The 13,460-nt window shown below is 42.0% G+C and overlaps 1 protein-coding gene across 2 annotated transcripts in view; it reads left to right on the top strand.

The window, feature by feature from the left end:
* The window catches only part of xxylt1 (xyloside xylosyltransferase 1), a 33,013-nt gene extending 21,860 nt beyond the window's left edge, over positions 1–11,153 (top strand). The window contains exons 4-5 of one of the 2 annotated variants that reach the window (XR_013505075.1): positions 8,336–10,365; positions 10,402–11,153. Coding sequence is in view for 1 of the 2 variants with exons in the window: in XM_078285463.1 (XP_078141589.1) it covers positions 8,336–8,732 (397 nt within the window). In the remaining variant the exon portion in view is untranslated. Of the gene's footprint in view, positions 1–8,335 lie in introns of both variants that reach the window. The other variant, XM_078285463.1, reaches the window with a different exon arrangement.
* Positions 11,154–13,460: the final 2,307 nt, after the last annotated feature.

The following is a 13,460-nucleotide window of genomic DNA, read 5'->3' as shown; positions in this document are numbered from 1 at the left end:
ATGGTTACACATGGGCGCCCACCAGCAGATAAGTGCTGGAACTGCATATACAGGTATACAGTAGTAAATAGTCCATTATATGTGGAACTGTTTGATGTGAATTCATTCTAATATCTCTAAAACAGAGAGATTGTCGTGGGTGTGTGTGTGTGTGCACTGTGTTTGTGTGTCGATGATGATGATGATGTCACATTTCTGGTGAAGTGGTTTCAGAAATGCTTTCCTGGCAGGCCTCAGAGGGCTACAGGAACTCCAAACAGATCTGTATCTCTGCCCTCTCCATAGTCCTGTCACTGTAGCGGCTCAACGGTCCACTGACCAGGGGAAGCCCCTAATAATGTTCTCCCCATCTGCCCGGACACACACACTCAAAACACACGGCAGTGGAGCAGGAGCTCACGCCACTTACCACAAACAGCCTCACCGACTAGCTGATTTACGGGATCTCAACAAAACCCCAAGTCACAACCGGTTCCCCATCTTGTTAGACCAACAAGGCTGTGTGTGTGTGTGTGTGTGTGTGTGTGTTGGTATGTTTTTGTGTGAGTGTGCACATTCAGCAGTGGCATGAAGGATAACTCACTCTGCCAGCCTATTTGTCCAAGTTCAGCGGGCTCAATGAGTCTTTGAAAGAAGGGAGCTTTAAAACACATTGCAGTAACAGCAATTGCTTTATTCCCTTTTTTTTTTTAAAGAAATTAAAATGTGTTGACAGCAAAGCACATTTTGAAGTTTGCAGTTTCTCTCAAAGACATTGCTATTTGCCCAGCCAGCAGTAGTCTCCAACTTAGCTATAATAAATCGAGTGAATCACATATGCAATAAAAATGTCTTTTTTAATATCATCTACCCATTGAAATGTGATTTAGCCTATAATTTCTTTACTGTTGAGTAACTGTATCCAAAAGCAGATGTTAAATATAATATAGATAGTTCTAAAGCATTGCCAATACACAGGAAATGTGCTAGATATTATGTAATATCTTAATAAGTTTGAAACTTGGTTTGTGCAAGCTAGCTAGTGCATCCTCTCCGCTGGAGTGTTTTCCTGTGTTGAGTGGAGAGGGCTCTCAGCTCGCACTCGCCTCTGGTGTTAATGGACAGAGCATTATGCAGGAGAAGGCATCCTCCCACCAGCCTCATTCAGCGCACGTCCTGCCAATGAAAAGTTCATTATTGGAAAAAATGCCCCGTCTCTTCCTCCTGTAGCCGCATCCGTAACGTTTTAAAACCCGAGAGACAAGACCCGCTTACGTAAGTGTCAGAGTGACAGCCACAAACACTGACAATGGAGAGACAATAGCCAGATGCATGTCAGCGTTTCTTATTTTGGTTTATGGGTTTTGGTTTTGAGCTTCTGTCGTACGTTACATCCCACGTTTTCCCACTTTGAAGACGGATGCATATCTTAGTCTTTCAGATTTTATACAGTCAGATCTTTCTAAGCTGTGACATCCTTCTCCATCCTTGTTCTGATTTGAAATTATTTGTGAAACGGGTAGACATAGTGGTTTTGTAAAGATTGTACCATTACATAGCCCCCTTACTCATCAGGATAGATTATAAGATATATTATACACTAGAATAAACCTACTTTTTAAAATGTGTGCCATGAATGCATTGATTCATGACACACTTCACAGTACACACTCCAACTTGGCTCGAGAGAATTTCTTTTGAAAGGGTTTTGTTTTTGTGTTGGGGGGTCAGGAAGCGCTTGATTTTGTAGCTAACGGTTCTGTAAAGTTAGGTTTTTAAGTAGGCGCCAGCACCTTTGGGCTTTCTTGCTGAATGGCTTCCCTTTCCTGTCAGTGCTGGAACTCTGATATACCTGCTTCAGTCTGCCAAACGGCTCGGTGATGAAAAGGACCAGACATTTCATTTGTTTACCCCTGAACCAGACCCCCCCTCTATCAGCAGGAGTGTTTTAAGCAGCTTTCGGAGATTAGGCCGTTTCTCGTTCTGAACAAAGTGGACAGATTTGGATGATGTAGCAGCACAGAGTGTCCCTGTCGCCTGCTAATGCTTGCCGTTCTTTTTGGAGTGAGAGAGACACTTCACTTGAGAGGCTGGCAGTGAAAATTAGAGGCAGGCGACGATGGCTCTGTGAACTTGCAGACCGCAGGGGGAGGCACTTTTAGGAATCTTAGCTAAGAGGTCACACTGAAACTTTTTTGGGTGTACAGCCACAGAGGAACAGAAAATACTGCATATGAAGACATTCTGACAGGGAACAGTGCTGCATTATGTCCCAGTCTCTCAAATCTCACTATTACTCAAAGGTCGAGGTGACCAGTTTGGAAAAGTACTCCAGCATCAGACATCAGAACACACACAGGGAGGGACACGACCAAAGTTTGGACACACCTTATTGAACGTACTATGTTTTTCATGATCTTAAAGCCATTTTGATCTAAAGGCTTATGCTTAAATGCTTGAAATTTGTTTCTTAGACAAATATAAATAGTGAAGTTGATGCCTATGTATGAAAAAGGGCGGCTACTTTAAAGAATCTAAAATATAAGATAGTTTTGATTTTTTGAACACTTTTTTGGTCACTGCATAATTCCATTTGTGTATGTCATACATTACAAAAATAGTAAAAATAAAGAAAAATGCGTGTGTCCAAACTTTTGACTGGTAGTGTATGTATTGCAGTCACCCTATGTCCCTTTATGTGAGCACACAGGTCGTGGTTATGTAATGTTGGGCAAACTCTGTCCAGGTTCCTTCATTGCTTCATGAATTTGGGATGAAAACAACAGAGAGGTATTTGATATGAGGGAGAGGGTTCTGGTACACTCGTAATTGTAAACACATGCCTTTGTGCATCGAGCCTGCAGTCTTTTATTGTAAACACTTCCTGATGTTCCTTATGTAAGAATTTTATTGGAACTATTTTCATGTCCATTTTGTGCTGTTGATATATTTTAATGAGCTCACTGCAAATTAAGTTTTTGCATCCAAATTCCTAGAAAATGCAAGTAGATTTATGAAAGATTTTTGCTGTTTTGTGATGTTAAAGTTGAGCTGTAATCGAAGCGTAGTGCTGTACCTGAAGTGAAGTGTTGTACATTTTTAAAACAAGGCTTGCAGTAATGTCAATAGATGTCAAATTTCAAGTTTCATATTTAAAAAACCATTTGGGGAATTTTCTGGAGAATATTCTTCAGTCACTCAAGGACTGTAGAAAACAAAGTGTCTAACATTATGATGCTGCATAATGTCACATGGATGAAAGACATTCCCCACCTGCAGTCTCTGATATTTGACTGCAGGTCATCATGAACATTACGCAGAATCATGTGTGTACAGCCAGTCAGCTGTTAACAGTGCTAACAGCAAATCTTGTGTTAAACTTCCCTATCAAACTCAGCCTGAGTGACGGAAATTCAAATATTAACCCAATTTGCCTCTGTTTACATCTGCTTCGCTGTCTTCTGTGACAGTGTGGATCTGATGCGTTTCCCATCCCGGGTATGGTATAAATCAAATATAGCTGTCATGTGAACTAAGCACATTCAGCATACAGTAAGTCCTTGTGTTTAAAACAGCACCGTGGAAAAGGCTGTGTAAACGTTCCTCTTGCTGACCGTGCTCACCCTAAATGTGTCTCGGTGCACGTAGACCCAACGCATGACTTAAGAGAGACAAATGATCCATGGGGGCCGCAAGTCCCCAGCTACCAACCAAGAGACTGTAAGACTATGTGAACAAGTACAGTGGAGCTGCTATATATAGGTCAGCCATAAAAGCAGAGCATGACGGAGAGAATCCACTGGTCCCACTAGATTTGACTTAGCTGCAGAGTGAGGATGCATGTACAGTAAGAAGCCTAATCATCCTCCTCTTCACAATTTGCACCAAGAGGGCTAGGCCAATTAATTTGCATGTAGAACAGGGTGGCTGCTTATAAATTTCACTTCTGTATTCACTTTAGAAACAAGATGACTTAAGAGGTGATCCGTATTCTTTAACAAAGTTGCTGACTGCCCTGCAACAGCTTTGCTCGTCTGTACTGCACCATGATATCAATCTTCCATCCCCATGTGTTTTAAGCCAACGCATTTATCCATGAATATTTCATTCTCAGAAGATTTTCCAGAGGGTCGGCCTATACTTAGAATTATTTCAATACTGTGAAGTGTGTGTGGGCAAACGTGTGCATGCTTGCAAGAGAGGTTCTTTTTTCCCCATTCATCCTTGTGTTCAGCAGGCGGTGAAAAAATCTCACTGCATTGGCTTTTAGCCAGCCAGTACATGGAATAGAGCATTTTGTACTTTCTTGAAGTGGACACTTCAAGAAAGCCAGAGAAAAAAAAAACTACTGAAGTTACACCCACAGCACAGAAACCCACGGCCTCCATGGTCTTGATAGAAATAGTCAACCGCAGGAATCATGAACAGTGTGAAAATGACCATTAGAATGACGTTAATTTTCAAAGATAAATAACTTTGACATTTATCAAGGAACAAATGCTGCTCAGGTACCCTGACATTCAGTGCTAAAAGAAAAAGGCTTGTGGTGAGATTGCTCATTGTATTAATGGGTTGTATCTGGGCAGTCTTTTAAGCCTCTTGTGTTACTGCGCACGAGGGCTGTCCACGAATATTCTAAATTCGATTATATATTCGAATTGTAAAAAAAAACACATTCGATTGTGAAAATGAATATTCGATTGTGGAAAAAAAAAAAAAAGCAGCACTACCGTGGCTGTCTGCCTCGCATGGGCCTGGGCCGCTGCACTGAACGCACCGCATGACGGACAGGAGTCACACAACGTCACTTTCATTGATTGAAAATGAAATGTAGGTCAAGCTGAAACGAGCGAATAATTCAACAACAACCGTGTGGTAATGATGGCAGAGAGTTCACAACCCCCTCCGAGCAATCTGAAAAGCCCTGTTTGGAAGTACTTCGGATTTTGGTCAGACGGCAAAATTGTGGAACCCCAAGTTGTATCAAACTGTTTATTTAAACCAGTATGAATATTACCTAACCTGTATAAAAATTAGGCTATCGAATAACATATCAATTACGAATCATTCATTTGATCTCGCTCCGAGAGACAGCGCGTCCTCAGTTCTCACTCTAGCACCAACGGTCTTTAAATGAAGTTTTACGGTATAGGACATTATTTTATTTGTTTATTTTGTAATGTGTAGGTATGTAGATCTTTTAAAAGACATGTTTATGTTGAAATAAATATACCTATACAAGTAGTTATGTCTCGTTGTATTGGTTTGCCCTCTTATGGACATATTGCGCAAAATAGATATTCGAATGGTTCGAACCTATGTGTTTTTTTAGAAGGAATAATCGAACGTCATTTTTGGCCAATTTTGACAGCCCTACTGCGCACCCTTACCTCATTCTTCTGCATGTTTTACACGAATCCATTATGTCTCCCCTATCAGCAAGAGCAGTAGTTGCCCTTCTCTGAATCGCATCTGCTCTATTCTGCTCATCCTAAATATTAAGACGTTTTTGATCTGAGTTGAGCTAGTAGATGCTGGCTAGAAATTATATGACTGACCATGACTTGGTTTTCACACCTTTTCTAATTTTTTCATCCTCTTTTAAAGTTCAAGGGGAAGATGAAATAAATGATCATAAGGGAAATTTCTGGTGTATTTAGTGATACAAAGCACAGCAGCCATACCCAGGGGTATATACAGTTGAGATGCTCAGAAGACCATACCCAGGAGTACTTGAGAGATGCTCAGAAGCTCTTTGTCAAAATTGGAGTCACGTGCAGCAACAAAGTAAAACATGTTTTCATGCCCCATTGCCACTCTCCAGGTCCCTTTGTGCAGTATAGCTTGTAGTGATGTCCACTGAGAGTAAAGTGCTTTAAGGGCAGGCTCTGTTGTTTTTTTCCTAACTTAAGTCAATCTCCCTGTGAGCCCTACTGCTCCTCTGAAGCTCTGTCCTCAATGCCTCCTTTCAAGAACGACGAGAGAGGGAGTTGAGAACATCGATAAGAGACAGTGAGGAAGGGGCTAGATGCATAGAGAGAGGTCATGAAGGATGCACTGCGTTTCACCCTCCCTGTGTTTTCACTGCTTTTTCTTCAAACTTTCTGCAGGATGACGGTATGTTTGGCTTCGCTCAGCCAATATACCAGAACTGAAGTGTGTCTGTCAGTGTGCATATCCAAGCAAACATACCAGAGATTCCAGGCTACATTCTCAAATGACAAAACCTCTGCCCTAAGAGCATGCAAAAACTTGAGAACATAAGTAAACCATGATGAAAATCCACTCATTTAGCAAGCTTTCAAGCTCCACACCCATAACCGCATAACTTGTACTGTAGATCAGTGGCTAACTCAGCCATGGAAACTCCCCACTGTAAGTGGTGCTGTAACCATTATTTCCGAAATTCTCCTCACGTTCCTGTATAGCTCAATAGTTAGCACATGGCCAGAGATAGAGGTTCAATGCCCTCAGTGGCACACACTAAAAGTATATGCATTCATGCCTATTATAAGACTATTGGATAAAATCATCCACCAAATGACACATTTATGTAATTTCTTGTCACTCACTTCAAAGTCAGTTAGTCTTAATTATTGATTTCTTCTGTCCCCCTCAATGCCGTGACACCAGCAGTGGACATTACCATGGTCATTTTTAAATTCCTCCCGATGAATCTCCATCCATTACACGTTTATCCAGGATTTTCCTGGCCTAACTGGCCCAGGCTGTTGATTTCTTGTAAAGACATGATGCTTATGAGACCCTGCTTGGCAGGTATGTTTTTTGTTTTTGCATTTGTTTGCTGAGCAGGGGCTACGCTTATTGGTATTGACGTATGGTATTGACTTATTGGTATTGAAGTGATTCTTCATCCATTTTAAGTAGCCTTAATTCGCTCCATGCTTATCAAGTGCAGAGATGAATGTTGGAGGAAGGTGGAGGTTGAGGCTGTGTGACCCATAGGAGATGGTATGAAGCTGAACTTTTTGAAAGTCACGGTCTGGTCCCTTAGGCTAACCACAGCTGAGCAAACACATAGCCAGACTACCAAGCTTCTTACCTCCTAGACTGGAGCTGCTGCAGAAAGACAATAAATCCCTTGAAGATTAGATTCTTTGAGTAATCTTAATGCTAGTTGTTAACCAGTTCTGTAGATGTTAGGTGGGAGGTTAAGCACTTAAGTCATAACTTGAGGGACACTCCAGCGTGATTCCTGCAGTTTTTTGATCATTGTTTTCATTTTCCATCCCTTTAATGTTAATTCTGATAGTTTTTACATGCATGCACCACGATTAAAAATATTATTAAATCTGTCTTATTCACTCCCATTCAATTCCAAGCAGCATAGAAAACAACTCCATAATAATAATAGTAATGCATCACTGTGATTGATCGCATTTTGCAAACTTGCATCAGAATGCTAATAGCAGGCTATAAACTTTTATATTTTGAAAGAAGCTCCGTACACCGGTTTCTGCTTGTAAACAAGAGGAGGCAAGATAATGCTTCTGGGTCACAATGTGTCCGATTTTCACGTTTTCCTCTCCAAAATAAATCTTTCAACCAATAGCTAACATTGTTTGCGGTTATGTTAGGACCCGTCTTCTGTCAATCACAACCCAGTCAAGCCAACATGCAAACCAAAGAAAAACACAGTTTAGCTGTATGGGACAGCTAAATTGGGCCTAAAGTTATGTAGTGTGCAGCAGGCTTTAGCCAACTGAGCCACCAGGACACTTTGTTGGTTCAGTATATCTGTCAGTAATAGAAATGTAGTAGTGATAGAACACACACACACACACACACACCGTATGTCCAGTGCTGTAGCTACTTCGGAGTTGGTGTGTTGGCAGAATTGGGTGCTGAGTTGGCACGAGCCTCTGGCACTCCAACCTGCTCCTGGACTGGCTCTCTTCCTGTTTTGGGCCGCAGTACTGTTTGTTCAGCAGGCTTGGACAGAAACAGAGCTGCCCTTCACTCCTCTGACTGTAGATCAGCCCAAACACACGTGAATGAGACATTTCACCATTTGTCTACAAGTTTCCCACAGTGTGAGAAGGGCTTGAGTTCAGATTTCCCGATTTCAGGCCTGAGATTTGGCATGATACCATTTTTTTAACCATTTGGTTCTTGACTTTTCTGCACCTGTATATTACAGTCATAGCCTACTACTAGATATTTACTGCATCTTATATTACCCAGCTTAACATGTTTAACTAACCCTAACCCTGGCAGTGCTGGTGCCATGGACGCAACCTTTAACCCTAGAAATGTTAGTGCCATCCTCTCTTCCTCGATTGAGGAATATCACCACGACTAACCGAAACCCTACACCTCTCTTTCTCCCCCACAGACACACCTTCTGGCAGTATCGTAAGGAGAACACCCAGACCAAAGTAGGGGAACCTCCTCCTGATGGCCTTCCCGGCTTCAACAGCGGTGTGATGTTACTGGACCTGGGGGCCATGAGGGCCTCAGCCCTCTACAACCAGCTGCTGGAGCCTGGCAATGTGGCCAAGCTAGCTGACCAGTACCGTTTCAGGGGCCACCTTGGGGACCAGGACTTCTTCACCATGATCGGCATGGAGCACCCTGAACTGTTCTATGCCTTGGCCTGTGGCTGGAACCGCCAGCTGTGCACCTGGTGGAGGGAGCACGGATACGGAGACGTGTTTCAGTTGTACTATCGCTGTGACGGACCTGTCTATATCTACCATGGGAACTGTAACACCCCCATACCAGATGACTGAGGTGTGGACTGGGCTGGTGCTGGACCTAAAAAGTAGTTCATGGACTGCTGCAGTATAGCTGAAGGGAATTCTCAGATAACTTTTTGGGTTGCTGAGAGGAAGGATTATGACTTCTGTTTTTTTTGGACATTTGTCCTGTTTGATCACTCTACTGCCTCTGCAGTCACGGACTCTGCCCCCTGCTGGTCGGAGGGCTACTGAAGCATTTCACTTTTTTTAAGACTCAGAAACCAGACGGCATCAACCATAGTCTCTTCCATACACACATGCACACAAGTACAGTGGCACGTACAGACAGTACAGCTCATCAATGCCTTCCTAAACCATTGTACAATGAGAATGTGGCTCTTATGTCGAGTAAATTAGCTCTTTTGTTTTTCTCATGTTTTTGTTCATTACTCCTTATAAGATTTCATTGACTTTGGTACAAGATTGTTTTTGGAAGAGTCCAAAAAGAGCACTGAGCCATGCTGTGCACTATCAAATAGTGCAATTATTTCCTATTTAATTTAATTCCTTGGAAATTTATATTGCTCACATCAGTCAAAATATTATCTGTAATGAATATGAGGTTAATTAACGTTTGGCGGCCACTATAAACAGATGACGCTGATTTTTTCTCTCCGATTCCCTCCCTCCACTTGCTCTCAGTCTCTCACTTCCTTAAGCTTTCTCTCAATGGCCCATGTTCCCCTTGCATCATATTGTCTTCCTCAAACACCACACCAGGTGAGGGCTAATCTGTTGCCACTCACCTCCCACCCAGGTGGCCTGTGGATGAAGAGGGGGCTTTTGTTTACCACCGCTGGATTCCAGTTTGCGAAGCCACGTTGGCTCAAGGCAGAACACACTGGCACCGTTCCATTCAAGCCTGTCTTTCTGTAGGTAGGAGAGGAAAGAAAATAGATCCGGTAGGTGGAGGAGGGCTTGGGGAGAGAATGGTTAGCAATGCTGGCAGTGATAGCTGTTGTTCATACCCTGCACTTGCAGTTCAGCTGTGGCCAAACACACACCCACAAAAGCACACACACGTTTCAGAAAAAGCGATGCGGCCAGGCGCGTGACTTCAGACACTGACCCACTTTTGAGCTTCCTTGCTGTGCTCACTGAACTGACTCTTTCTTTCAAAGAAATGTCAACACTCAATATTCATCAGACAGCGCATGGGGAAAATTGGCTGAGGTGATGTGCGCGTACACACACACACACACACACACTCACAGGGAGAATAAAGCACCTGAATGGCTTGCACCATCAAAGGAATCTATAAGGGGAACTGAAGGCCGTTTGCGATTAATGACTATTTCAAATCACTAAACTTCCTTGAATTCACTCTGAACCTGACCTCTTTTTTTCTTCTTCTTTCCTTCTTGATTCTTGGAATAAATGCTTCACAGCAGTTCTCTAGCAATAGAAATGGTGGAAGAAGGTGAGTCAGTTGTTGTTGGGGTGCGGTTGATGGATGCAGTTCTGTAGCCAGGTAAATAATCTAAACGATATTTGGAAATGATAATGATATGTTATGATAATAAATGGATAATCAGCATAAAAAATGAATTTGGGTATATATTTCATTAATAATAGGCAGTAGCCAAGAGGTTACAGACGCAGGTGTGTGACTGGAAGCTTGTTGGTTAAAATCCTGGACTGGCTGGGAAAATCAGGGCAGATGAAAGTGAACGAAGAACACTTTCTCCTCCCTCAACAACTACCATGGAGATGCCCTTGAGCAAGGCACTTCAACCCTGTTTTGTTTTTTTTTCCTGTGGAGCTGCTTAGTGGCAAACAGTTGAAGAAGGCTATTCTGGGCGGCTCCCAGGTGTGAATGTGTACAACTGTGTGAGTGGGAAGCAAACAAGAAGCCAGGTCATGTCATCTCATATTATATTATCCTCCAATTTCTAATTCCTCATTGCACTTCACCACTTCAGGGACCTGCTTGGATGCTTTATCATGAAGGGTTTTTGTCCACTCAATGTTGATAGGTTTTAATATTTAATTTTTCTGGATTATGGATCATTCATTCTTTAATTCATGAATATAACTTTTTTTTTTATGTCTTTTTTTTTAATTTTGTCCAATGCTTGTCCCCATGTATGTGTCCATGACAAGTTTTATGTGTTGGTATGCCTGTTCTGTACCAGTAAGTGGATGAGAATGCTCCAAGGAAGAACTCAAAGGTGCCATGTTTCCTTCACTGACACGACAAAGAGCAGCCTTCTGTACTGTAAATGCTTTCCCTTACACAGTCTTTTAATTTTTAATTTTAAAAACTCGATGACCTTTAACAGAGTTACTGCACATGCCCATTGTGTTGTAAGTTTAGTATTCACTCCATTTTGTTCAGACTTCTTTCTTTACATTATTTCATTATAATTTACTTGTGTGTATGTGTCCGGTATGGTTACTCTTCAAAATGTGTAAAAGCAATATTGTATTTTTTGTCTTTGCTAAATAAATTATATATATCTATATATATACATACTAACATTAATTGTATTATTTTCACTTTCATTTTTAAAGAGCTCACCTACAAGATGGTCTTTTTGTTTGTTTGTGTGGGTGGGATGGGAACTGTTAGAGAGCATTTCTGTCCTTGTGAGTACCATTTTGTCAGTTTTCGTTTTTAAAAAAGGCACCCTTTCAGAATCAGAAATACTTTATTGATCCCCAAGGGGAAATTGGGTGGTCAGGGTTAGAATGACGTGCAAGGGAATGAATGCAAGTCTATAGAACACCCTTGCATTTCTAGTAATACAAATGTGCCCACCCATGCATGCGTACTCATTTTTCTGTTGCAATGCTAGACGTGACCTCTTTCCCTCACCCATTTTTACCGACACAGGCAGGTCGACCAGCCATAGGTAATGGAAAACCACCAGATCAATCAGCCCTGTCCCCCGCAGAGGCTGACACCGAAGTGGCAAACACTTTGTGCCCACTTTACACCTGTGATTAGAGCGTCTCATATCTAGATTAGCTGGATTATATTTACATCTAGTATGAATGTGCATCTTTTGTGTCTTGTCCATATTGAAATGAGATTGCTCTCCCTCACAAAAAGCAGATTCCATCACCTCCCTTTGTAATATTGACATTCTTTTGAATGATGGCAAGCACTCGGAGAAACTGCATTTTTTTTTTTACATACACAAAAAATAGGAAAATGGGCCTAATTTAGGCAACTGAGGAACGGCTGAGGAGAAGCGTTGTCGATACAGTTTCGTCAGACAAAAATACGGCAGACGCCTTGGGCCAAATGGAAAAGTGTATCCATATTTTCAATTTTGTGTCAAAGCTGTCTATCACCTGTTTGTGTGCCCTTGCTATCACAGACAGTGTTTAACAGGAGGATGCCATACTGCAGTTATGGATTGTGCCTTTAACGGTGGCTTTTTATACTCTGACTCACATGTCTACCTTGAAGTTCCAGTCCACAGCATTGTATTACAGTCCAAGGATAAAGTTGTGCATAACCCTAGGCTATCTAGCCTACTAGTCTGGGTTAGGGTTCGGGTTAGCGCTGTGATTCGTAAAGTCCAGAGATTCATTCACAAACACACCGAGTGCATTTATCCTCAGAATGAACAGCAAAAACAGCATGCTGGCGCTCTCGATGCTTTAGCCAAGAAACACAAGCATTTGATCCAGCTCTTGGTGAGAGTTAAAAGGTTTCTCTGCAGCTCTCTATCTCCTCCAGATTGTGACAGGAGAGGCAATGCCAAGGCTCCACAGATTCCATTGCTGCTGCAAGTGCTATTCATAGAGTGACTCACTCTGCATCAAAGCCTTGCGTGTACGCAGTCAAGGCCAGCAGAAACATCACATGAAGATACTCCTACAGACGTACACACCAACAAATTGGACGGCATACGGACACGTGCATGGGCATATGCTCATGCACACCTCGGCTCCTACCGTACCGTCATTTGTCTCTTACAAGGTGACTACTAACCATTCAGCAAACGCACTCTGGTGCTGCACCAAATCAAACTCAATCAAATCCTCTGTTTGTGATCTCAGTAGTTTTCAGTACTTTTGCTCCGGGACCAGAGTTTTACCTTGGCCATGAAGCTGTGACCCAGTTCTACCCAAAAAATAGGTTAGGACAAAAGAAGAGACGTGATTTTAGGCTCACTTTGGAAATTTATTTGGCTCTTTACACAAATTCAATCTGGAAGACTGGAGAAGCTTGCATACATAATAGTTATTAAGCACAAACTTACAAAGTGCTACTAGCAAACAAATCCAAAACAGGATTTGAAACAGGTGACATATAGACAGGTTTCTTGTTTGGAAACACTGGGAGATGCACACACAAACCTGGTGTTTTCAAGGTTTCGGCCTATGAGAAGCTGAAACTACATTTCACTTTGTTCTATGATTTGTCATGTTGTTTTTTCCAAGTGCATTCAATTAATTCCTGAGCCTTACTATCTCGGTGCTATAGTTTTACCTTCATCTTTGCACAGATACTGTAACGTTACATTTAGCAAGTTTTGCAAGTCTTTATGTTAGCATTGCTAGCTGACAGCAACAATACAGTAACAGTAGTATCTTAAAATGGCAACATTATCATAGCTATCTCTCTGAGTATACTGTAGTAAACTGTCTTTGCAGCTGTCCAGCTGTCATGCTTGCTGATATGACACTTGCTCAGCTTGGCTAAACTACTAGCCATGTTGCATTTTATGGTAACATTAGCTAACTGCCATGGACAGCAGGCCT

This window comes from Centroberyx gerrardi, chromosome 9, assembly GCF_048128805.1.
Source record: "Centroberyx gerrardi isolate f3 chromosome 9, fCenGer3.hap1.cur.20231027, whole genome shotgun sequence".
NCBI classification, from domain to species: domain Eukaryota; kingdom Metazoa; phylum Chordata; class Actinopteri; order Beryciformes; family Berycidae; genus Centroberyx; species Centroberyx gerrardi.
The sequence above is the reverse complement of the archived record's forward strand: the minus strand, read 5'-3'. Positions and strand labels throughout refer to the sequence as shown.